Source organism: Leucopleurus acutus (genome assembly GCF_964270905.1).
Source record: "Leucopleurus acutus genome assembly, chromosome: 11".
NCBI classification, from domain to species: Eukaryota; Metazoa; Chordata; class Mammalia; order Artiodactyla; family Delphinidae; genus Leucopleurus; species Leucopleurus acutus.
The window spans coordinates 53,825,955-53,851,344 of record NC_139152.1 but is presented as its reverse complement, the minus strand read 5'-3'; the positions used below and the strand labels follow the sequence as shown (position 1 = coordinate 53,851,344).

General features: G+C 43.3%; 1 protein-coding gene across 11 annotated transcripts in view; it reads left to right on the top strand.

The window, feature by feature from the left end:
* The window catches only part of GRIP1 (glutamate receptor interacting protein 1), a gene marked incomplete at both ends in the record, with an annotated part of 692,303 nt that overhangs the window by 641,563 nt on the left and 25,350 nt on the right, over positions 1-25,390 (top strand). For 7 of the 11 annotated variants that reach the window (XM_082849388.1, XM_082849396.1, XM_082849390.1 and 4 more), the window contains 3 exons: positions 10,450-10,606; positions 11,426-11,537; positions 16,403-16,636. In XM_082849388.1, coding sequence (XP_082705514.1) covers positions 10,450-10,606; positions 11,426-11,537; positions 16,403-16,636 — 503 coding nt within the window. Of the gene's footprint in view, positions 1-10,449; positions 10,607-11,425; positions 11,538-11,647; positions 11,693-16,402; positions 16,637-25,390 lie in introns of all 11 variants that reach the window. The other 4 variants (XM_082849394.1, XM_082849392.1, XM_082849387.1 and 1 more) reach the window with 1 other exon arrangement.

Sequence of the window (25,390 nt, the reverse complement as noted above, 5' to 3'; positions counted from 1 at the left end):
AAGACAGCTCTCATGCCTCTCTTGAGTCTTTCCTTCTCTAAGCAAAGTAGCCCCAGTTCCTTTCACTGTTCCTCACATAACTTACCTTTGAGTGTTTTTGTCATCCTGGGGGCCTCTCTTCTGAATACGTTCAAGTTTAACTCTATACAAGTGTAGCACTCAGAAAGGAAAGTCATACTATAGTATGGCAGCCCGGAGCAACTCAAGCCTGCCACCTTCATCACTGGAAATTGTAGAACCCATCAGTACAGCCTACCTCACCATAAGAATTTTGGTGGGGAAAAAAAAAAAGAATTTTGGTGGGCACGTCCTAGTCACTCATTGTGATCTTATTGTTTACCAAGATCTCAAAGTCTGTCTTTTTCCCCTTTACTTGTGATATTGGGTTAAACCAGATCTCTCCAGATAGTGCTTGTGAAGTTGACTTTTTTTTTATATAAATTTATTTAATTTTATTTATTTATTTTTGGCTGTGTTGGGTCTTCGTTGCTGCATGCAGGCTTTCTGTAGTTGCAGCGAGCAGGGGCTACTCTTCATTGCGGTGCGGGGGCTTCTCATTGCGGTGGCTTCTCTTGCTGCGGAGCACGGGCTCTAGAGGCGTGTGGGCTTCAGTAGTCGTGGCTCGCGGGCTCTAGAGCGCAGGCTCAGTAGTTGTGGCGCACGGGCTTAGTTGCTCGGTGGCATGTGGGATCTTCCCGGACCGGGGCTCGAACCCGTGTCCCCTGCATTGGCAGGTGGATTCTTACCCACTGCGCCACCAGGGAAGCCCATGAAGTTGACTTTTTAAAGGAAGGCCTAGAACCGTACCTTTTTTCCCCTGTGATGTATCGTGTTGTGAGATGTAGATTATCTTTCCGCCTTGTCTGCATAGTCTCTCAGCACACTCTCTCTACCATATCTCAAGAAGACTTTTACCTTTAAATCTATAATAGTTGCTCCATTCCCAGTAGGATGTTGTACCTCCGTCATGCGCATCTTCCTCCTTGGGCTAGGAATTCATGTCTCTGCAGCCATGTTCCTTATTGTTCTCTGCTTCTAGTCCAAAATGTCAAGCTTGCCCCATTCATTCATTAAGTAAATATGTAATGACTGGCACAATAAAAGCCAATATATGATGGGTATACAATGTTGGACAAAAGAGGTATGGTCCTTATTCTTGTGGAGGAGGTTACCCAGCTGAAGGGCCAGACAATTAACAAGTACCAACAGAGTGAATTTTTACTTAGTTAATGAAAAGGGAAAAAGGATGGAGTAATCAAAGCTGGTGGAGAAAGAAGGACTGTGTTTCAAGAAGTCTCACAGTGGGATGACGCTCAGTTCTCTTGATGCACACCTTTTCTAGTCTGCTTCTGGGCCAGCTTCTTCCACTCCCCATTCTCTTGACTCTTACACTATTCATGCCTCTCTGCCTTATCAAGAGCTTATGCTTTGGGCCCCCTTGTCTTATTTATTCCTCCTTCAGACTCTCAGAAAACCCTGTGATTGCTTTCCTTAGAGTTTGCAAAGGTCAATCAGTACAAGAGGAGACTGACAAATTGATGGTACCTGGATTGTCATACTCGTGGACGGTGAGGCTCTTGTGACGTCTGTAACTCTTGACTCTTAAGTCAGGCGGTCTGATCCTGTCATGTGTATTCTTTACATAGTTCTCTTTTGCGTTTATTTTTTCTACTTTATTGAGGTGTAACTGACAAAATTATGTGTAGTTAAAGTATACAATGTAATAAGATTTGGTATACATATATATTGTGAAATGATTACCACCAAGTTGATTACCACATCTCTCACCTCGCATAGTTACCATTTATGTGTGTGTGTGTTTGGTGAGAAGGCTTAATGTCTCCTTTCTTAGCATCATGTATACAATACAGTACTGGAAACTATCATCACCAGGCTGTGCATTACATCCCCAGAACTTATTCATCTTATAAATGAAAGTTTGCACCCTTAGACCCACATCTCTCACCTCCTGCTCCCCCGCCCCTGGCAACCAAATACTACTCTCTGTTTCTATGAGTCTGACTTTATTTTTAGGTTCCACAGATAAGTGAGCTCACACAGTATTTGTCTTTTTCCCTCTGGCTTATTTTAGCATTATGTCCTCCAGGTTCATCCATGTTGTTGCAAATGACAGGATTTCCTTCATTTTTATGGCTAAAGCATTTCCCTTGTATATATACATATATCCCACACTTTATACATTCATCCATTGGCAGACACTTAGGTTGTTTCCATGTCTTGGCTATCGTGAATAATGATCCAGTGACATAGGAGTAAAGCCATCTCTTCAATACAGATTTTATTGCCTTCGGATCCTTTTTGAGGTCATTATGATCATTGGTATTCTCTCAGAAAGAAGAAAACAACTCCATTTCACCCAGGTTTTCAAATATATTTGCATATAATTATATAATCGCTTATTTGATTATTGTAATTTTCTTGGTTTCTATAATTATATCCCAAGTATGGTTCTATATTTAATGTATTTGCCCTTTTTTTTTATAAAGAACCGACTTTTGCATTTATTTAATTCCATTCTGATTTTTTAAAATAAATTTTTGCTTTTAATTTGATTAACTTTGTTCTTCTTAGGTTTTGTTCTGTTTATGACTTGAATGCATAATTCATTTATTTCCATTCTTCCTTATAGTTTTCATAAAAGGTGATGGTGATTGATCAAAAAGACACCAACATGTACAGAGTCCAGCTTTCCTTGAACGTAGTTAGGTAACACAACATAGTACGTACAAAGAGTAGCACAGAGCAGGAGACTCAGCAGGACTTTCTCCATTGGGGGAGGGTTATTTTTCTCTTCCATTTCTTTTCTGATCTCTACAAGCTCATGTTTTGTCTCCTTCTTTGATTTTGCCTTGCCCAGTTTTCCTTGAGCTCTCATATCTCTGATCTCTTGTTTTATAGAGATGTGTATGTTTTTAATTTTGTTGTGATGTATTTGGTCATATTCATCATTCGCTCCATGGCAGTCTTTTTCTCATGAGTATCCTTCATCTGTTATGGCTTTGTTTTTCTATGCCTTCTCTCCTTTGTTTAAATATTAACTTGGTATATGTCTTATGCCAGTTACTTTTAAATTACTGCTTACGTTTAAATGAGATGACTTTTTCCTAAATTGGAAGGGCGCAGAATTTACCCCCAGTTCACGGCACCTGTGATGAGTGCATTCTTCCTCGGCCAGCAGAGGGCAGCAACTGCAGGCTGCCACCAATGTAGAATTCCTCTCTGCCAGCCTGGCTCACTGGGAGACTGCTTCATGCAGTCTGTGGCATGTCTGGAGGTATCTCTCAGCCCACCTCTCTGGCTTTTTTCCCTGGTGCCAAACTGGCTCTAGGGCGCTTCCTGCCACCAGTCAATGCAATCCATTCTAGTGTTCCAAACAAAACGTTATTGTTTTGCCTATGCCGTGGCCCCTGCTTTGGAGGACTGGGCCTTCTCCATCATCTCTGGTCAGAGGTGTCTCCTCTTGGCGTCTTAGCACCACACCCCGTTTGTCTTTCACGGGATTTGGTAACTTTCCCGTGTATTATGGTTCAATATTCTAGTTTTGCTGAAGCTGGACTCTACATTCTGTTCTTTGTTTTGAGGTGATTTCTAAGAGAAAGTAGATCTATCTTTGCTCTGCCATTTTGAAACCACAGTCTCCTCTAAATGCATTGACTATTTCTTGGCAACAACAATTACAAATAGTTACACAAATGTATGATTTGATTTTCTCATTTTTAGCAAAATTGGGGCTTTAGGAAATAAATTTGGCAGGAAATTATCTGGCTCGCTCTCCTGTGCTAAAATTGGCTTTCAAAAATAAAAGTAACGACAGGAGCTATAATCCCAAAATTGTAGAGTTGAAGATTGATTTTCAAAACCATTCTCTGATTTTAAACTTTATGAATAAGAACCAGCATCACTTTTCTAAATTAATAGTGAATGTGAGTTAAGAGCTACACATGGAAGATATTTATCTGCACCATATTGTGGTACTAAAAACAATATTGAGCATCCGACTTTTACAAATATCTGAGGTGTAGTTACCCTAAAAGTAAAAATTATTATACCAAGTGTCCATCAACTTTCAGAAGTAACTACATTTGTGAAGACCTATTTTTTCATCATGCAACTGAATAAAAGTTAAACATTACTCTCAGTGAAAGGAATCTAGGCTGAATTTTATATCTTGTGTTAGTTTTCTTGGGCTGCTGTAACAAAATACCACAGACTAGTGGCTTCAACAACAGAAATTCGTTTTCTCACTGTTTGGGAGGCTAGAAGTCCTTGATCAGGTGTTGGCAGATTTCGTTTCTTCTGAAGCCCCTCTCTCCTTGGTCTGCAGATGGCCACCTTCTCACTATGTCCTCACATGGCCTTTCTTCTGTGTACCCGCATCCCTGGTGTTTTGTGTGTATCCACATTTCCTCTTATAAGGACACCCATCTGATGGGACCGTAGCCCCACCCTCATTTAACCTCATTTAACTTTAATTACCTCTTTAAAAGCCCTATTTCCAAATAGAGTCACATTGGGGGTTAGGGCATCAACTTATGAGTTGGGGGGTGACACAAGTCAATCCGTAACATCCCTCACATTATTATACAAAATATAAGACCAGATACTGAAACTGAGATGTGAAAGAAAGAAAGAAGGGAGAGAGGGAGGGAGAAAGGGAGAAAGGGAAAGGAGGGAGAAAAAAAGAAACACGAAAAGGTTTCCAGTTCTAAACAAGAAGAGTAACTACTTAGGAAATACATTTTTTAATTACTTCTATCTTTCAACGTTTTAATCAATTTAGAATTTTAAATCTAGTTTACAGTATCATACCTGTTAATTTTATGTGCTTATTTACATCATCACTCAGTAAAAACAAAGTCTAATTATATTTCTGGCACCTGGGCTGCCTCATTTATTTTATTCTTTCCATGGCTTTTAACTTTGACTCCTAGTGTAAAGGGATATTCCTCAGGGCCTGGCAACATCTTCTCAACTGTGGCAACCAACTTGCCTTTACCCAAACCTAATTTCCCTCAGATATTCCCTATTTTAAATTGCGCTGTCATCATCCACCTGCATCAGTTAGGGATTGGATTCACCTATGTATAAAAGAAAATACAGAGGATGGTGTTTAAACAAGATAGAGGCTTATTTTTCTCCCGCTGTAGGGAGGAGCCTGAGGTGGCAGGTAGCCCCACTGTGATATCAGGACCCAGGTATCCTCCTACTTTCTACTAGCTTCACATCTCATGTCTCTCCATTCATTGCCATTGCCTTTGTTACAAATCTGTCATCAGGTCTGAAATATTTACTTCCTCATTCATCTTACTTTGAGCATCTTACCATTCCACGTTACCATCAATGACCTTTAGAAAACCTAAATCAAACAATGCCACTCCCTTAAAAAAAAAACAAAAAAAACTCTTTTGATGGTTCTCTCTTGCTGTTGGATGAAGCCAAAGGTCCTTAGTTTAAAACACAGAGTTCTTTGTAATCCAGTCCCCAACTTCTTTTTTTTTTTTTTTTGCGGTACGCGGGCCTCTCACTGTTGTGGCCTCTCCCGTTGCGGAGCACAGGCTCCGGACGCACAGGCTCAGCGGCCATGGCTCACACGCCCAGCTGCTCCTCAGCATGTGGGATCTTCCCGGACCGGGGCACGAACCCGTGTCCCCTGCATCGGCAGGTGCACTCTCAACCACTGCGCCACCAGGGAAGCCCCAGTCCCCAACTGCTTTATCGATCTCATCTCCCGACACTTCCCCACAGTACCTTTTACTCCTCATCCTGAGCTTCTCACTCTTCTCTAAGCAAGCTTTGGTCTTTGGTACCTTGATAGCGCTAGGTGTTTTGATGTTAATCAGTCCCTGCCTTTATCAATTCTAAATCTGTTGGGAAATAGAAATTGGAGTCAGCAATGGATTAAAATATCAACATCTTAATTTTTTTTTTGACAGAGTCGGGGGGTTGTCAGAATATCTGGATTGAATGTACACCCAGATCAGGATTGTTATTTCCCTACCCCAACCCAGGTCTGATGTTGGGACTTAAGTAAGGGGAAAGTCAGATCTACAAAGCAAACTCTAACCCCAGCATATCAGTTGGATTTGACTTAGCTGAATAGAACTAAAAACCCTAATATTGCAGTGACTTAACTCAAAAAGGAGCGGGCATCTCATAACTAGTATGTAATTCAACAGTGTCATCAAGGACCCATGCTCTTAAGTGTTTCTTCTCTATTATGCTTAGCACTTGCCTTCCATCCTTGGGTTTATCACATCGTCCAAGATAGTTATTGGGGCTCCAGCCATTTCATCTATATTCCGGGCAGCAGGAAAGAGAGTTGTAAGGAGCCTTTCCGGAAGTTTTGTTTACATGTCATTGGCCAGAACTTTCTACATAATTAAATTAACACAACTTCAAGGGAGGCTAGGAAATATAGTCTTATCCTGAGCAGTAATATGTCCACCCTCAAAACTGGTATTCTAGTAAAAAGTTGAAGATAAGAATGGATGTTATGATAGGCAATTAGTAGTCTGCCACAGTCAGCTAACTGTGCAGTCTTGGCCTCCTGCCTCCTTTGAGTTCAGTGAGCCCCAGGAGTGGGACCCAGGTTTGCTTGCCTAATGGTGCAGCAGCAGTGGGAGAGAATGGGTCTGGAGAGAGCCAAGAAGGGCCCAAGGGTACATTCCCAGTGCTCTTTTCCAGAACTGGGCCATTGGGTAAATCGCTGCTCTTCCTCTGGGGAGGATTAAGTACAGATGGTAAGAGGGACCAGAAAATCCCTGGACTACTGCTCCCTCCCTGAGAGTGAAGCAGGAACCCACTGACGGAACATGAGGCCAGGGAGCGGCGCTTATCATGAGTGCACCTTTCCAGCCCCTCTTGCTAGGCCTGCACTGCTTCCGCGGTACTTCCACTAGTAAATGCCAGCTTATCCTCTAAGTCCCAGCTTGTATGTTGCTTTTCCGTTGACACCTTTCATGACCTGTATTCTGACCCCCAGACAGATCTCTATTCTTTTCTCTCAGTGTGTACAGACTGAAAGGATAACACTTCTCACATGCTATTAGAATTCTCATTTTCTATCTATGCCTGTTTCTCCTTCTCTTTCTCCAAAACCTATACTAAACTGTGCAGTTTGGGAGGACAGGAACCTAGTTTTATTATCTTTACATTTCAGCTCCTCCAGCAGTACCTGACAAGTCTTAGAGGTGCTGGAACATCTCCTGAATTAGCAATGCTGATTTCCTACTTTCCCTGTTTTATAATAAGGAGACTGAGATCTTGACAAGTTGAGTGACTTAGTAAATAATAAAAGTAATGAACATTAAATGAGGCTTTCATTAAAACCTCATTGTGTTCCAGGCATGTTCATGAGTGTTTGTGTGTATTATTCTCCTTAATTCTCACATCAACCTGGTGAAGCACGTGTCATCATCCCTATTTTACACGGAGGTGAATTGGCCAAGACTGCAGAGCAAGGAAGTGGCAAACCTGGGATTTGAACCTAGGTCTCTTACTTCAGTCCCTGTGCTAGCATAGCATGGACCAGACCCAGGTCTTCTAAGTTCATGCCTAACGCAAAAATATTTGAATTTTATCCCCTTTTCGTGCCCTGCTTTGTTGTAATGCAATAATCATTTAATAATGCTTATTAAGACAAGGCATCCTTGGTATAGATAGACACGCCTTACGGCAGGGAAGGGACATTTTCCTAGTACTGATGCTTCATATCTGCTCAAGGCCATCCTTACACTCTTGCCCAAGTCACCAGGAACTACTTACAACAGTTGGAAGGAAAATCAGAAAGTTAATCTGCTCAGTTTAAAACATGTTGGAATTTCCCCTGGGAACTGAACGGTCCTATGGGTTAATGCCTGTCAGAAAAGGATGCTCCCCCGGAGGACACAACCATTTAGCATTTGGCTTTTAGCAAGTTTAAAGCTGGGTAAGGGAAGTGAGGCACGGGCTTCCCCTAACTCTTTTTAAGAGACTTCATGTGAATATTTGAGGGTTAGTTTATTTGATTCAGAAGGAGAAGATGCATAGCCTGTCAGACGGAGCCAGGAGAAATGCAGTGTTGCCCAGTCACCGCCCCCCCGCCCCCCACCCCCCCACCCCGTCAAGAGGAGACTCGTGTTCCCTTAATTCAACACTTCTGACAGAAAACTGCACATTTATCACACAAGACTTCTCCCCAAATGTCTAGCCACACTCTGCAGTTACCCAAGAAAGAAAATGAGATTTTGAACTGTAAATAGTTCCTCTGTGCCAAGGACTTCTTATCCTTGGTTTCCTAAAACAGGAGATTCGTACAGTATTTCCATCATGCTGCTGTGTGCTTTCCCCTGCATTCTGGAGATTAAATCCTTTTGATCAGAGAATGTTACCCTTGGCCATCCTGCTTTCTCTGGGCTCTAACTGATAGTGAGGATGGCGTTATAGGACCAAACGAGTAGAGGGAAAGTGAATGGGGAAGACAAACAAAGGGTTGGCATGAAGACAGTCATCTTATGTGGTTGAGTCATTGAATTGTATGTGAAATTGGAGCCCTAGGCCTGTTTGCTAGATTATGTGTTTTAAGCATAGTAAGAAATGCATGTAATATTGCAACCCTGTGCACACACGTAAACACACACGTAACGGGTCACAGCCTGAAGCAGTAGATGAAGCCGTGTGTGGTGGTTACGGCACGAACCATAAAGTCAGACCTACCAGTCAGCCCCTGCTCTCCCAGCTGAAGGCACCTCATGAAGAATTTTGAAAAACTGAGACCCCGCACCACACTTAAAGTTGTCATCCTAACATTTTTCTCCTCAAATTATAATACTTGCAAAAACTGTCATTTCCAGTTTGCGGTAAATATGCTTCAATATATGTTTGTCAAAATACGGAGCCACAGATTCAGCTCAAATGTGTGGAAAATTGTCCATCATACAACCTCATCGTCAAAGCCATTCCTCACTGTCACCCATCAAGCCAATCAGACGTAATTCCCTGTCGGAAAGGAAGTCAGTCTTTGTTTTGCAGCTCAAATAAACATCCTAATGTGCCCGCCTCCTCACCCTGACAGCTGTCCTTCTGAATTCTGATGCTGAGATGCAGGGAGATGGATGGATGAGAGCGGGTGAAAGCCTTGCGCTAAATCTGTGCCTGCTTGAAATAAGGCTCCACTCCAAGACCTGCCCTCAGGAATGAGGCTTTCCCGAATTATCCCTTGATTTGATGCCTAGGAGTTTTTATATCCCGGGGCCAAGCTCATTCAAAGGTTTGATATGGATGAGAAGTATGTCTTTCATTTGTAAAGGGGCAGGAAAACAATTGTGAATGGGGAAGTAAGAAGGGAGACTTGACAGATCTCAGATCCTCCCGGAACTTTCTCAGCGAGGCCGGTTTGGGGAAGACCTGCCTGTGGAATTTGAGGATCTGAAAACTTATTCTCCTAAAGTTAGGACTGGAACCCCCAGGAAAGTGTGCAAGTACCCCTAGGTCCTTGAATGCAAATAAGAACAGTATCTACCTTCAAAGATAATTATGAAGAATAAATAAGGTGTTACAAATAAAGCACTTGGGCTTCCCTGATGGCACAGTGGTTGAGAGTCCGCCTGCCGATGCAGGGGACACGGGTTCGTGCCCCGGTCCGGGAAGATTTCACGTGCCGCGGAGCAGCTGGGCCCGTGAGCCATGGCCACTGAGCCTGCGCATCCGGAGCCTGTGCTCCACAACGGGAGAGGCCACAGCAGTGAGAGGCCCACGTACCCCAAAAATAAATAAATAAAGCACTTAATGAAGTTCTGGTTGCATAGTAAATGCCCACCTTGTGTTTGCCGTTATTGCTGGTGTTGTAGTTATTTGACCCCCCTACTCGCTAACAATGTCATTTCTTGGTGGATGAAATAATCCTCGGGCTCATCCCTAACATTGGTGGGCGCCAGCCGGTTTAGCCACGGTTAGTCCACACCCCTGCAACCAGCACCCCTTGGCCACTCCTTGGGCCGGGAATCCACATCTGGTGGCAAATTCCACTCTCAGAAGGACAGACTTCCACCTGGAAGTGGACGCAGGGTGTCTGGGCAGGAAAGTCAGGGTTCTCACCTTCTGGATCTTGCGCTAGAAAGCGTTAGATACAGGTCTGGGCATACTCCACCACCACCGCCCCAGCCCCCAGCAGATTTCTCACCCGGACAGAGGAGGGCAGGAGCCACAGAAAGCACAGGTCCAGCCCTGTGGATCCTCCTGCTCGGGTCTAAGGGTCTTACCTCAGGGTTGTTGTTAGATTCATTTGGGATAATAGGTGTGAATGTGTCTTTAATGTAAGATTTAAGTATTGTCTTGATGGCCTCCCTGATCCCAAATTCTGTTAAAGTCAGCCCCCTTGAACAAACTAACGGAAGCTACAGAAAAAGACAAGTTACTAAAATAGAATATGATGCCTTGTTTTTGTTTCAGGCACTGGCTTTCAGGCCTCAGGCTACAACTTCAACACCTATGACTGGAGGAGTCCCAAACAGAGAGGCAGTTTGTCCCCAGTCACTAAGCCTCGAAGCCAGACTTACCCAGATGTGGGGCTGAGTAACGAAGACTGGGACCAGTCCACAGTCAGTGGGTAAGGTTTTCACCAACTGCTGCCCTGTCCCAACTGCTTCCGGGTCATTTGGGCCAGATGTGAACTTCTCTACTTCCAGTGGCACCTACTGCTAGCATTGGAAGCATTGTGTGAAGCCACTGTCGCCATCCATGCTGGCCCCATGTCCAGATTCGAAGACTTGGGCCTGCCCAGTGGGAGGCAGGGCTCCACCACACAACAGGGCAAGAGCTAAGTTTCCCTGAATGAAAACAGCAGTAGCACATGAGGAAATTCTACTTCTGTAAACCGTGTCCTCACTCTATGACTAGTTCCCTCTCCTTTTGTTTAGAAGGTAGTTTCACATTAACTTACATTAGAAAAAAAAACTTTCTTTAACTGAGGGTTCCCTATTTTCAACTGAGAGGTCTATTTTAGCAGTTTGCTCCCTTACCAAAATATTTTAAGGAAATTCATAAAAAGCGATAGCACTTAAAGGCTCTATACTGATGTTTGTAATGAGTGGGGAAAACATATTTTTCTCTCTGAGAGAAAAGTTTGATTTCCCTTTCCCTGTGGACAGAGCAGCTGACATATTCCCACGGGTGCCATGTTGACGCAGCCATGAACACTCTGAAATTCAATTAGTAAGACGATGGTCCTTCTGGTCTTTGAGATACTTTGAGTTTCCTAAAGCATCCTTCTACTGGAGCTGGCTTGACTTGGAAGCCACAGTGGGAAGAAAGCCAGACCCAAAACGAATCTCTATTTTGTGTGTGAGATGAAGGAGAGAGAGATTCTGGAGACCAAAAAAAAAAAAATGTCCAGCAAGTTCTTAACCCAGACTGTATTTCACAACAGTTTTACAGGGGCTCCAGACAGTGCAGAGGCTGAACAAGAGGAGAACTTCTGGTCCCAAGCGCTAGAGGATTTGGAAACCTGTGGACAATCAGGAATTCTCAGAGAACTCGAGGTAGCGTCGGTCCTGCTACTTTTATTGTTTCTACATTCATTGTTTTCTTGGTCCTTTTGAGTTGGCATTGATCACACCAGTTCATTTAAAAGCTTTAACCCTTTCCACAGGAGAAAGCTGACAGGCGTGTGTCTTTGAGAAACATGAATCTCTTGGTAGCTACCCTTTATGTTTATATTTTTGCTTGTGAAGCTGCCTTCCCTGCCCCCTTGCCGTCTGGACAGTGATTTGATTTTATCCAATGCAGTTAAAAGTATTTCTTTCCCCATTTCCACCCCTCCCCCCCACCCCGCCGAGCTTACTGACCTGTGGCTTCTGCCATTTGCTCCCTGCTAACCCTGACTGTACCTGTTTGCCACTGGATCGTTTGGAGCGAGCTAAGTCTCCCAGCAGTGGCATCTCTCGTTCTCTTATTTGCTTTAGAAAGGTTTCTTTGGCATGTTTTCATTTGTACCTGGTAGAGACATTAATTTGATCGTGAAGAGGAACATAAGAGGAAATTTTACTTTACTTCATTTTGCCCTTAACGTAGATGACAGTGCCTCTGGTGAAAAAAGCCAGTCTGTTTGAGAAGCAGCCAGCCAACATATTACAGCCTACATTGCTGTTAATTGCAAATCCTGATTCTTTGTTAATTTAGTGTGAATTCAAGGAGTTGCAGAGAGACGGAGTATAATAGCTGAACTCCTGGGGAGTTCTTTAATCAAAGCCATAAATTTGCTGACGGTATTCACACTTTGGTCTGGGAAGTCCTGGACTGTTTCCTTTTATGTTCTTTTAAATTTTCGGAGCTGTAAAAAATAAAGTGGCAGAAGTTGCATTTTTATTTTGATGTCATATGAGGTCCCCAAGTCACCATAAGGAATGTGAATGGCCTAATGGGGTGGAACTCTTGCAATTCTAAAATGATGACTCATCTTTATATTATTTTGCTTCTCAAATGCATGTGTGGATATTTTCTGTGATTCTAATGTCTGTGAATCTGCAAAGAGAATTATAAAGAAAAATACTAGTTTGAATTTGTAAACATCATGATTATTACCTGGCATGAATTGCAGCTTCAGAGCACAAGTTAAAGGACCTGGAGATGGATAATCCTATAAAATTTAAATACATTAAGATGTTAGCAATTGGTTGCCTTCTGTGAAACTTTCAAAAAAAGTAGAGTGCTTAAGTATCAGGTGGCTTATTTAAACTTCTACCAGTTCCCATATGAAGAAGGGTCAGCATTCTCCCAAACTGAGTAAAGATCTCAGTTCACAATTTTTGAACATATTCCTGCTTTTCAAAGCGCGTTTTGGCTCATATGCCTTTTTCACTTTGCATTTTGAAATACTTCTCTTTCGAAGAAGCAGCTATTCTTCTAATAGCTTCTACATTAGGTAAAATGAAGATGATGTAAAAAGTAGTACAATGAAGTTGCGTTTTCACTCAGACATTGAGTTATCCAATGGAAACAACATACGTCAGCATAGAAGTCATCTCGCAGGAGCCAATAGGTTTTCTGTAACATCGTTTCTGGCAGGTGTGGCCCTCGAAATTATACATCCAGGAGAAAAAATGGGTTGAATTAGTAAGCCAAATAGAAATTAAAGTTTTCAACTAGGATGAATGATTGACAAATCCATAAATTAGAATCTCATTCACACTTTTAGCACAAAGGGAATTCATTTATCAGTTTGGATGAACTCTGCTCCCTTGATTGCAAAAGCTACTATGCAAAAGATATTACTGGAGCTAGGTTCCTGCATAAGAAATGTATATCCAGCATTAAAAGTTAAAGCATACTATCACTGTAACAAATGCAGAAGATTAGCTAAGATGAAAAATGATTACAATTGAAATGAAAATGAAAATTATACTAGTCATTTTCCCCATTGCTAGCAATAATTTAGGTTCAGCTTTAGCGCTGAAAAATATATAGTTTTAACAAAAGAGAAAAATTCAAATTAAGACTTTGGACAAGTTACTTAATTTCCTTATCAGGTATTTCTGCTTTCAAATATGGGGATTATAATGACTAATGTTTATACGGCACTTAACATAGAACATGACACAATAAATGTTTGATAGAAATTATTTTTGCCACTTTTTTGAGTATTGAATACTGCCTTAACTATCTTTTGCTTAGTATAACATAGGAAGAAGGTTTAACTGAATGTCAGCTAGAGAACTCTTAAATATATTCCTCCTAAGTTGTATGTATACCAGTTATCTCACTAATAATTTTGAAAAAGTATAATATAAATTATGAATTGTGCAAAATGAAAACAGGCAATACATACTCTTGAAGCAGAAACAAATCCTAGAAAACTTTATATAATTACTTTTTATTTTAGTTTTTGTATTTGTGTTTTAATTTTAATATTCCTTCAGCAATATCACTAAGTCAATTTACATTCACTTTAAACAAAACAATCTATCCTTTGAAAACTCGACCTGAAGACCTTTTGATAGTCTGTCATTGCTTCCATTAGAACCCTTTCTCGATCAGATTGTAACTTCTGTTGTGGCTAAGGCTCATCAAAGCAGAAGTGTTGTCTCCCGGCTGTAGTGATTATTTGACTTCCAGTGTGTTTCCTGTTGGTCTAATGAAAAATGAGTATTAAAAATAAATGTTCACAAAGCAAATAGCTAGTCTAAATAGGTAAAAACAATAGGTGGATGGTCACCACAGCAAGAAAACAATCATCAGATGCTATCAGTAACAGTAGATTAACCAAGGAAATGATATGTGTGAGTTAAATGCCATAAAATAAAAGGATGTCCCATGTTACCAACAAAGCTAGTAATAGAAAGGTTTCAATTTAAAGGGGATTTATCTGAAATAAACCATTATATGGATAATCCATACTGGATAAATGTTAAGGGTTTTTTTTCATTTACTAAAAAAAGTCAGTTTTATATGTTTCAACCTCATACTTGACTGAGAACCAATATAGCCTCATCGTCAAGAATAAGAGTTTTGGAGACATGGCTAAAGTAGTAATCCCAGACTCTTGGGCAAGTTGCTTCACTTATCCAGGCATCCCCTTCCTGAAGTGAAATGAGGAGGCATAATAATTATAATACCTTACCATACAGAGTTATTATAAGTATTTAATGGTATGCTACATACACACACAATGTGGTACTTAGCATTTGTAAATGCTCAATGACCCATGAGGTTTTTTTTACAATTGTTTTTTTAAAAATTATCAGTAAGGGGCTTCCCTGGTGGCGCAGTGGTTGAGAGTCCGCCTGCCGATGCAGGGGACGCAGGTTCGTGCCCCGGTCCGGGAAGATCCCACATGCCGCGGAGTGCTGAGCCTGCGCTTCCGGAGCCTGTGCTCCGCAACGGGAGAGGCCACAACAGTGAGAGGCCCGCATACCAAAAAAATAAATAAATAAAATTATCAGTAAGATAACTGATCTAGCCAGAATATTGATAAGTTCACTTGTTTTGTTTCTTTGTCAACAGAGTTGTAGATATACCTACCTATGTGCTAATACTTGGCTGTCATTCAAAGATCTTGTGAGTGGCATGTGTATAGCTGAACACCAGGTGAAGCTTGGAATTATAAATCTTAGCAAGATAACAAGTGAAAACTCTACTCACTTTGCAGTATTCCCTCCTGATCAGTAATTTTAGATAGTGCACTTGGCTCATTTACTACCTATGGGACCTTGGGTAGGTCAGCCTTTTTGTGCCTCAGTTTCCTCACATGTAAATTAGGAGGAATAACAGCACTTACCTCATAAAGTTGTTGTGAGGCTTAAATGCGTGAATACATTCAAAGGACTCAACAAATTACACTTCTGTTACTTTTAGCATCGGTATTAACACCACTAGATCATGTTGTAGCGTGGCACGTGGAGTTTGTTTTCTGTATCCATGATTTCATGCAGATTCACTGATGCTGGTACACCATTATATAACCATCATACGGAGGAACACAGCTGGCTACAGGCATATTTTCAGAATTTTAGCATCCTCTAACCATGAGAAATGAACATTCCCAGCATGATATTGGTTTCAAATGCTCTTTTTGTTCCACTTCTGAGACTCAGTCATTTTTGAGATCTAATCTTAGCATTCCTTGTGTATTATGCAGGGAACATATTTGAAAGTGAACAAACTTCTCAATTCACTGGTAAAATCCAACCAAGGTCTCATCACTTTTGAGCAAAGGGTTGAATACGGTAGCGTGATAAATGATTATTCCTTAACCTCTCTGAGGACCTTACACAAAGGTCATTTCTAAGAAACACTGACCTACGCCAAATGATGTGGAGACCTAGCTGATCTACAAACTTCTCCGGCCGGCCACGTGGCCAAAGGAAAGGCAATATGCCAGAGCTAGGCAGCCAGCGTTCGGTAGAAGCCCTCGCCTTTGTATCAGTAGCCTCATTTCAGCCCATTGTTACCTCCAGGTGGGGCTAGAGGCACCATTGCAAATGGGGTCAGCCTGGTCCCCACTGAGGAGTTCTTAGTTCATTTCTGTAAGATATACTGAAGGTTGCCTCATGAATCCCATCTTTAGATCCCACTCAGTGGAAAGTTAATGCTTAAAATGTGGTTTGCAGTAAGCAGATGTTAGAGCTTTTCAGTTTGCCTCCAAACTGCCAGGGGTGGTATTTGATTAAATAAACTCAATGGCTTAAGTACTTAAATTGGATTTGAGTTGTGCATTATAAATGTCACGTGTGAAGCATATTCCCAGACTTTCATGGTGCAATTAGTACGTCCATTCTCCAGCCTTTGGTTATGCCCTGAAGAGACCGTATTTTGACTGGGCAGAAGGAGAAATGTGCTTCATGTTGAGCAACCAAACGCTTTTCTTAGTCCGTGGCTTAACTGTTTCTGAAAATTGTCAATGCCGCAGGCAACAATCATGTCGGGGAGCACGATGAGTTTGAATCACGAGGCCCCTACACCTCGCAGTCAGCTGGGGCGACAGGCCAGCTTCCAGGAACGGAGCAGTTCGCGGCCACACTACAGCCAGACCACTCGGAGCAACACTCTGCCCTCGGATGTGGGCAGGAAGTCTGTCACCCTGAGAAAAATGAAGCAGGAAATGAAGGAGATCATGTCCCCAACTCCTGTGGAGCTGCACAAGGTCAGGAAACTCTCTTTCCTTCCCTTAGGGTCACGTTCTGTTCAGCGTGGCCACCCCGAGGCAAGCATGATCATGACATTCTACTGTGGGCTCAACCAAGGAGAGAAGCTAGAGCTTAAAGGCAGACCATCAGAGACCGATTGTTCTCAAAACGTGAGCTCTGAGAGGTGATCTCATAAAACGGGGAACACTGGCTTTCAGGCAGTGAATTTATCAGAAATGTATTTATGGCCAAAATCTTCTCACAGAAGTTTGAGGTTCCAGTGTCACGTGGAGGTTGAATGAGTTGGTCTGTTATTCCAACTTCATTGGAAGGGGGAAGGATTTTCTAAATGTCGTACCCTCCCAGCTTCACTGAAAAGGGGTTTCAGGGGTGACGCTGGAAGGCTTAATCATCAGTTACAGACTTCTCAGTAGACAGTTATATTATTCAGGGGACATGAAGTTCTCTTTGAGATGTCATTTAGATGTCTTGGGTCAGGACAGGGTAAGCCCTGGTTATATTCCATCTCTGCTATGATAGTTGCCTCACTTTGCTTCATGGAAGGAAACCTATGATTGCAAACAGCTGAATCTGAGTTGCTGGCAGAGTTTGAACAAGGCATGTGTAGGTGACAGTGTCTGTGGAGCCCAGGCCAAGGAAAGCAGTGGGAGGGAGCTTTCTCTGGTTTTCTTTTGTAGAACTCTAATGCTTTTTGTTGTTTTGTTGCTAATACATAAGGATGTATAGTTGGTAACAATCTCACCCTACTTTTCTTGAGAGCCAAGACCCTCTCTGTAGTTAATAATGTTAACTAGAGATAAGTTATCGGTCTTACCCAGAAGAGCATATAAATGTCAGCTTGAGAGGAGATAAAGGCCAACTACTCCCTTTTTCCTCTAACGACTTCAGTCTCCCTAACTATTAAAAGTAGCCGTTTTGCAGCTGACAACGGATATAGTGAAAGAAGGGATTATATAGGAAGTTGGGTTCTGAATTCTGTGTTCCAATCCTGGGTTCATTCTTTCATCACTCATTCATTCGTTCATTCATTCAATGCATAGATTGTGCATTCATTTACTTAAAGAATGTATTATAAATCCCCAGGGAGCACATGGTCTAATGGCGAGACAGTCCAGGAAACAGTGGGAAGATGGTGGGATAAGTACAATAGACGCTAGACTAGGCTGCCCTGAGGGACGGCACGAGGTAGGGGGCTGGCGGGCAGGGTTGGGGAGGAACCTGAACCCACTACAGAGGAAGATAAAGCCTTCCTAGATGCAGATGTTGACTCCGCAGGAAGGTGGAGGGTGGGAAGGCATTCCAAAGCACAGAAAGAAACATGTACAAGGGCTTCCCTGGTGGCGCAGTGGTTGAGAGTCCGCCTGCCGATGCAGGGGACACGGGTTCGTGCCCCGGTCCGGGAAGATCCCACATGCCACAGAGCGGCTGGGCCCGTGAGCCATGGCCGCTGAGCCTGCACGTCCGGAGCCTGTGCTCCACAACGGGAGAGGCCACAACAGTGAGAGGCCCACGTACCGGAAAAAAAAAAAAAAAAAAAAAAACATGTACAAAAGGATGTCACAGATAGCAGTATACTGAGGGAGTGCAGATCTGCCAACGAGAGCCTTGTGCATTAAGAGGCATTACAGACTTTACAGAAAAGCAAAGACGTTTCTGACACTTTAGGGTGGGGACCCAGCTCTAGCCCCGTATCACAAGTTAGTTTATCCAGTTACTGTGAATTGATGTCTGTCTGGTAAACACCAGCCTTCACCACCTGTCACATATCCTAATCTGCTAATCGACAAACACCATTAGGAGGCTGTAAGGACTCCATTGGTGATTAAATTGCAGAAGCTGCATAGTCACTGCTAATTCTGCTGTACCAAGAAAAGGGCTGGCCCTTCCTGATTCCCTCGGTTATTTAGGAACCCTGCCTTCCCCTCTTCTCTAAAAGTCTACTGCCCAGGCAGAGGGGAGCATGCTGGGTAACCCACCTTCCTTCAGCACCAAAGGAAAAGGATACCAGTGAGCGCCTACTGTGTGCTATATTCTTTCTATTTTTAGCCTCCCACAACAGTGCTTCTTAGCAGATATTTATTACCTCCAGCTGCAGGATAGGGAAATAGCAAGTATAAAATAGAGCCATTTTTCCTTCTGGAGTGAAGCAGTCTCCTCAAAGGGAGATTCCTGATAGCCCAGCAATACAAAAGGCTTGTCTCCCCATCCCTCCTGTACTGAAAGCAGTTAGCAAAGATAACGACAGTCAATTGGCTGTGCAAGTTGTTATAGCTGAGGTTTTAAAAAATGTGCTGAAAATAGATCTTGTTTTTTTTTTTTTAAAAAAAAAGGCGTCATGCATTTCACAGCACAATGAGTGGCAGAGGATGGACTGGTTGGAAAATTTGTGTCGGGGGGGTGTGAATTGAGAGGCCACAGATCACAGACTCCGCTGGACCCACTTGACCTAATAAATGGGTTACTTCTTTCTTCCTTCACTTCAGTCATTTCCCCTCAATGGTAGCAGTAAGTGCATTTCCCATGTGGCTTCACTCTTCTTCCAGATTGATACCAAACAAAATAAGATGCTCAGAAGTAGGTGGTGTCCTGGGCATCGTAAGACACCCAAAATGATCTTGTTAAGTGAAAATGTAACGGAGGAGCCTGCCGCCTGACAATATGGAATTCTGGGGGTGGTTTATGCTCACATCTCGGGTATCTTTTCTTTTTTAAGTGAATTCAATTTCCCTGATAGGCCGTCCACATGTTTGTTGTTAAACACATTCTCCAATTTTGAAATGCTTGAGAGGAGAAATAGTCATTAGAAGAGTCACTTTACTCAGAGCAGAGACTGGTAATTGCGCTTGTGTCTTGATTATGGACATCCCTTGAACACTGGAGGATTACCTGACACCATGAAAAGGCACAGTGCCTTGTTGATGCAATTGAGTTATCTTCCCCTTGGGGTGCTATTAGCCTGTACTAAACCTTCACAGAAGTGAGGAAAAGGTACTCTTTTGTGGGGTGTGTGGAGAGGGGACCAGGGAAATGGAAAAACATCACTTCCTTAAGTTAAAAATAACCCCAAGTTAAGACTGCACAGCTTGGCAAGTGGAATAAAGGCTGGTTTTCAGTTCCCTGAGCCCCTTGAGTGGACTTTTCTGCATAGACCTAGTGGAGGAATTCCCAAGGGGCTGCAAAGACCAGAGTGGAAAGGCTGGGTAGGGTTAATAGCACACCATTCTGAACACACTTGGTGTTATTTAGTTGCCGTCTTTCTCGTGGCTGTGTGCCACTTGGTGAAAGCTGGCCATGAGGACAAGTTGTGGATCTGTCCGTATCCAAGCCAGTACCTACAAACTCTTACTAGCACTAGAAGCTGCCTCAAGAGGATAGGAATGAATGGGCCGGTATCCACCCCCCTTCCTGGGGAACACGAACAAAAAGCAAAAACCACTCCATCTCCTGATACAGAAAGAAGAGAGCGTGGCCTTAATCTTCCAGCTTCTTGAGTTGGAACTTCCTCTCCATTATCTGCCCCTCCTTTTCCACCCAGTCCTCCTCACCAATACCTTTTCTTCCTTCAGACCTTCTGAAAATGCAGAGCTCAGGTGACAGGCTACCTGGTTTTTGTTTATTTCACACTATCTATTGCGTCTGAGGCTCTGCCGTGTCCCGGCAGGTCTTCCATCAGGTCGACCCCGTGCATTCCCGAACCTGAAAAGCTAGTTATCCTTCCTGACGCTTGAGAACAAAGCACCACAGCCTCACTTCCCTTTTGGGCCTTTGTGGTTGGAGGAGGAAGTTGGCGCTGGAGTGACGGTTCGGTACTTAGATGGGGGCATGGCAGGTAGACAGTGAGGGAGTCACAGGGAAGTGATACTCGTGTCTCCAGAGGCCATTGCCTCTCAAACTTGCTTGGCTAAGACACAGCCCAAAATACATTTTGCCTCACAATTCAGGACACACGTACACCCACGTTCATATATGTAAATGCATCCAAAAATTGACTGTATGCTAACATTTTCTGTTTTGTTTGTTTTCTTTTATTTATTTATTTGTTTGTTTATTTTAACATCTTTGTTTGTTTTCAAATGCTGTCCCATTAAGCTGATTTCAAGACTTATTAATGGGTCTCCACCAAAAGTTTGGGCACCATAGCCTTAGAGAATAGTTTGGCATATGGACCTCCGATGAGCTCTACCATCATCACGTGACTGCTTGTTACAACGCGGGTTCCTAAGCCCAACCTAGACTCACCTGGTCAGCACTTTCTGGGAGCGGGGGCCAAGAATCTACATTTTAACAACCCCTTAATGGATTCTTTTGCTCCCTAAGGATTGAGAATCACTCCCTTAGGTTTTGCTAACGGGAGGTGATTATTTTGTGTCGGTGAAATCAGAGTCACTGACACATAGTGGCTGAGTAAAGGGGAAATGGGGTTGCATCTTTGGCCCTGGAGCTTCTGAAGTTTTATCTTTAAAATGAATTCTGGTTTGTACTATAGCTTATCACAGATTTTTTTTTTCTCTTTGCAGTTAAGGAGCCTGTGATCTTAGCTACAGTTCATTGATAACCCCTCTTTTCCTTCTGAAGCTTAAATATTCTTTGGTGTCCACTTAATCTATTTCTGAGATGAATTCTAGCCTCACTTCTCTTTGCATACTTTAAGGCAAAAAAATTTTTTTCAGTAGAGTAGAAAATTCTTCATACTCAGAGCATTTGGACTTCTTAGAAAATCATTTCCTTTTGATGTTTTATTTTTGGCTGCACTGCGTGGCATGCCGGATCTTAGTTCCCGGACCAGGGATCGAATCTGCGGCCCCTGTAGAGGAAGCACTTAACCACTTAACCACTGGACTGCCAGGGAAGTCCGTGTCATTTGTGTTTTTCAATAAAATTATATTCCTTAATTGTATGCAGCTGTTTTTATTTATTTTTTTACAGAAAGGTTTTTTAAAATTATTTTCCAGCATCATCTCTTATTTCTGGCTGCTGATGGCATGACCCGTGAACATTTGAGTCTCGTATTTCTTGTAGCTGCTTTTGCTACCATCAACTTTTCTCTCAGCCAAGTTCACTTTGCAATTTCAATATATTTGAGTGTTTTGAGAGTGAATCTTTGTTCTTCTTGATATGATAAAGTTGTTTCACTTCTTGGAAGGAGTGTCATTTTTGGTGTTTATAGCCCACTTCTTTTGCAATATTCTCCCCAGTTCAGGAACAGGCTCGGCCTCAAGAGGAAATATGAAATGGAAACACATATCTTATTCCGGCACAGGCATCTTTCTTCACCAAATATTTGCAGTTGGTACTCAAGATCCAGCGAATTGTCAGGCAGACAGAGGTTTGGTCACAATCTGACAGTCATTGGCTACGTCACTTCTCTGAACTTCAGTTTACTCACTTAGCAGAAAAGGGGAGGGATCACCTGTTATCAGGAGAGGAGACTTCACAAATAGCATTTCCCAGGTGAAGTCACCATTCAGTCTTACCTCAGCCCTACAGTGTCAGAAACCCAGAAAATGAGATCTCCTCAGGATCCCAGCCTTAAAGACGATTCAGGCAGCTGCCTTAGAGCCTCCAGATATGGAGGTGTACACCATAATGAGAATCTCTTTACAGAGAGAAATGGACGTGTGTCTAGTTACTAGTCACTACATCAGTCTGACAAGCATATTCTCTCCTTGTAAAACCAGGGGCAGCTGACAATCAGTGTGGAATTATAGGACAAGGGTTGGAGTTTAGGTTGTATGTTTTATATGAGTAATGACCTCCAGCCCCGACAGTCCTCAAAATAGATTGTTTCAATCAGCTTCCCTTGTCTGTGATTCTGTTAAGACTTACTTTTCAAAAATGTAAAAAACAAAATTCTTAAACAAATGATTGGCTCGTGCAAAAGAAAAGTGTTTTTTAACTCATTAATGAGGAATGACAGCAGGATGAAAAAGCTTGTTCAAAGGGAAGGTAAAGAAACTATACCACATATATATATATATATATATATATATATATATATATATATCTCAGTCCATGGAGGGAAAAAAAAAGAATGCCGAATAAGATTTCCTAGTTAAAATGAAAGCTGCTCAATGACTTACAGGGAAATAAAAGCAAGGCCTTTGAACTTATCTTTTCTGAGGGACAGAACTCAATTTGCATCGTATCTCTTCTCTGTAAGTTGCCATCCACTTTTACAGAGTCTGAGCCCTGAGCCATAGAAATGCTAAGTCAAACAGAGTGCAGTCCCCTAGACTCAGATGACCCTTAGGCGGGCTTGTTAGGCAGTGGTCTAGTGTGCCTGATATCTCAGTTTTTGATCTCTCACTTCTGTCCAGAAATGTTAATAGCTTCCCTTAAGTCTAGCCCTGGCCTAGGGAATCATTCATCTTTTTCTGATGTTTTTTCTTGTCTCTGTTGTGATCAAATGTGTTTATGAATAGGTCGTAAAATATTGTTACCTACGGGATATTCACTTTACAAACGAGGTGGCTCCCTGAGGGTCACTCTGTTTCCCTAATGTCCAGGTCCTTGGAGAGTAGCCTGTTGGACCTCTTCCTCCACCATCGTTCTGCTCTGCTGTGTGTCTGTTGCGTGTCTGGCCGGGCTGTGGTGAGGATGACATTGATAACAGTCTAGCCCAGGGCTGCCCTCTTTCTTCCCCTTAGATGGAGCACAGAGCTCTTTCTTGTTTGAGGATCTTTGTAGTGTCAAACCACAGCATTACCTGGAATGAGGAAATAAAATCAACTTTCTTAGTGCTCAGTGCAGTGGGAGTTTGGTCCGCTGTAATTTGTCATACTTCCCGAATGACAAGTTCCTGCCCCCAAATTCCCAGAAGCCCAGAGGATGGGTGAAGGGGATGCCTCTCACCCAGAGGTGCAGGTGGCCCCTGGATCAAGGAGGCCACCTGTGATACTGTGGTTTATAATAAGTATACATTCGATCTGGTCCCAGTTGCTGGCACAGAGCTCCTAAAACCCTTGGAATTTCTTAAGTGTTGAGAGTGAGAAAGGTATCTTTTGTTATGTTAATGAGGCTCCCTTTAGATGCAGTTAAGGATGGGGTTGCTTGCCGGTGGAGCCAATCCTGTGATTAGAGGGTTGGAACTTTCAGTCCCACCCCCAACCTCCAGGGAGGGGAGGGGATTTGCAGGTGAAATCAATCACTAAAGGCCAATGACTTAGTGCCCGTGTAATGAAGCCTCTATAAATACCCGGAAGGATGGGTCTCCAGGAGCTTTCAGGTTGGTGGGGATGCGGGGAGAGTGGTGCGCTCAGAGGGCATGGAGGCTCTGCGCCCTTCCCGGATACCTTGCCCCAGAGCAACGCTTCCAGCTGGCTGTTCCTGAGTTGTACCATTGTATGATAAACTGGTGATACGGTAAGTTCTGTGAGACTGCTTTGGCAAATTAGTCAAACCCAAGGAGAGGGCTGCTGGAACCTCTGAGACATAGCCGGTTGGTCAAAGGCACGGGTGACAACCCGTGTCTGAAGACAATTGTCTAAAATGCTGGGGTGGAGGTGAGGTGACATTGTAAGACTGAGCCCTTAACCTATGGAGTCTGAGGCTATCACCAGGGAGATAATGTCAGAACTGACTTGAATTGTAGGACACTCAGCTGGTGTTGCAGGACTGCTTGGTGATGTAGGGAACCCACCTACCCCCAACACACACACACACATGTTCGAACTGTGATCAGGACATCTTGCCCACATGGGCCTGAGGGCTATGGAGGTCAGTAAGTTGCCAGGGGGACTCAGGAAGAGACAGGAGCTGGAGGAGAGCCAGGCCAGAACTGGGGGCCGGAGAGCAGAGGCAGGTGTGGAGAGGGGCCGGCAGGCAGTCCTGAGCTGAGATGCTGGAACGGTCTCTGCCAGGCTGGCTGACTTGGTGCTGGCTGGGCATGGAGAAAGGGCCAGGGGCAGAGCTAACGGTAACTGGGTGTCCATCAGCTGCCCGTGGCGTGGCTTGATCTCCTGGAGGATTGGAGAATAATCTGGTTCTTTCCTCTTTGGTATGATGTGAAATGAAAGCTGCAAAGGTCCTCTGAGATGAATTGGGAAAGCAGCCCTCAATCCACCATGGATCTTAAAAACTGTGAACTTCCTTGGTTGGGACTTAGTTCTCCGAGGGCCAAGTCAGCCCTGACACGCACAGACTTAGGGCCACCATCCAAGCTCTGACTCTCCCATTGTTGAGCCCCCGTTTGTCAAGCTCATGGGGCCACATGCTTGCCAGAACACAGGAGGCAGCGTCTGACGCTGCTGTCCGTCCAGTTCTCTCCTCTGCCAATGAGATTCCTGGACAGGAAGGCAGCAGCTGCTTTTCCTGACCCTGTTCATCTTGGAACCCACACTTGAGTGGCAGAATCCAAGATGGCTTCCTCTGGGCTGGAAGAATGCAGCTGGAAAAGCCGTACTTTAGTTTTTTCTTTCAGCCCCACAGGTAGTATAGAATTGTGCTCAAAACCAACATTACTTGAATTGTCAGGTTTAAAGGAACAGGGCCCCCCCAGTGGTGTCTGCAAGAATAAACCCAAGGGCCCGGTAATTTGTGGAAGTACTAGAACCATCTCTGATAAGGCCATCGGGCGAGGGGCTGAGCCACACAGGCAGCCAGGGCTTAGGAACTGCTTCTGGGGATGGCTGCCACTTGCCTTGACGTGCTCAAGAGAGTAGACACGGTTGCCATTAAAATCCAGGTGGGGGGAGTTGGCTCTGCCGCTGAGGCTTTTCACTTGTGTCAAAACTGAAAACACAGGGGCTTCC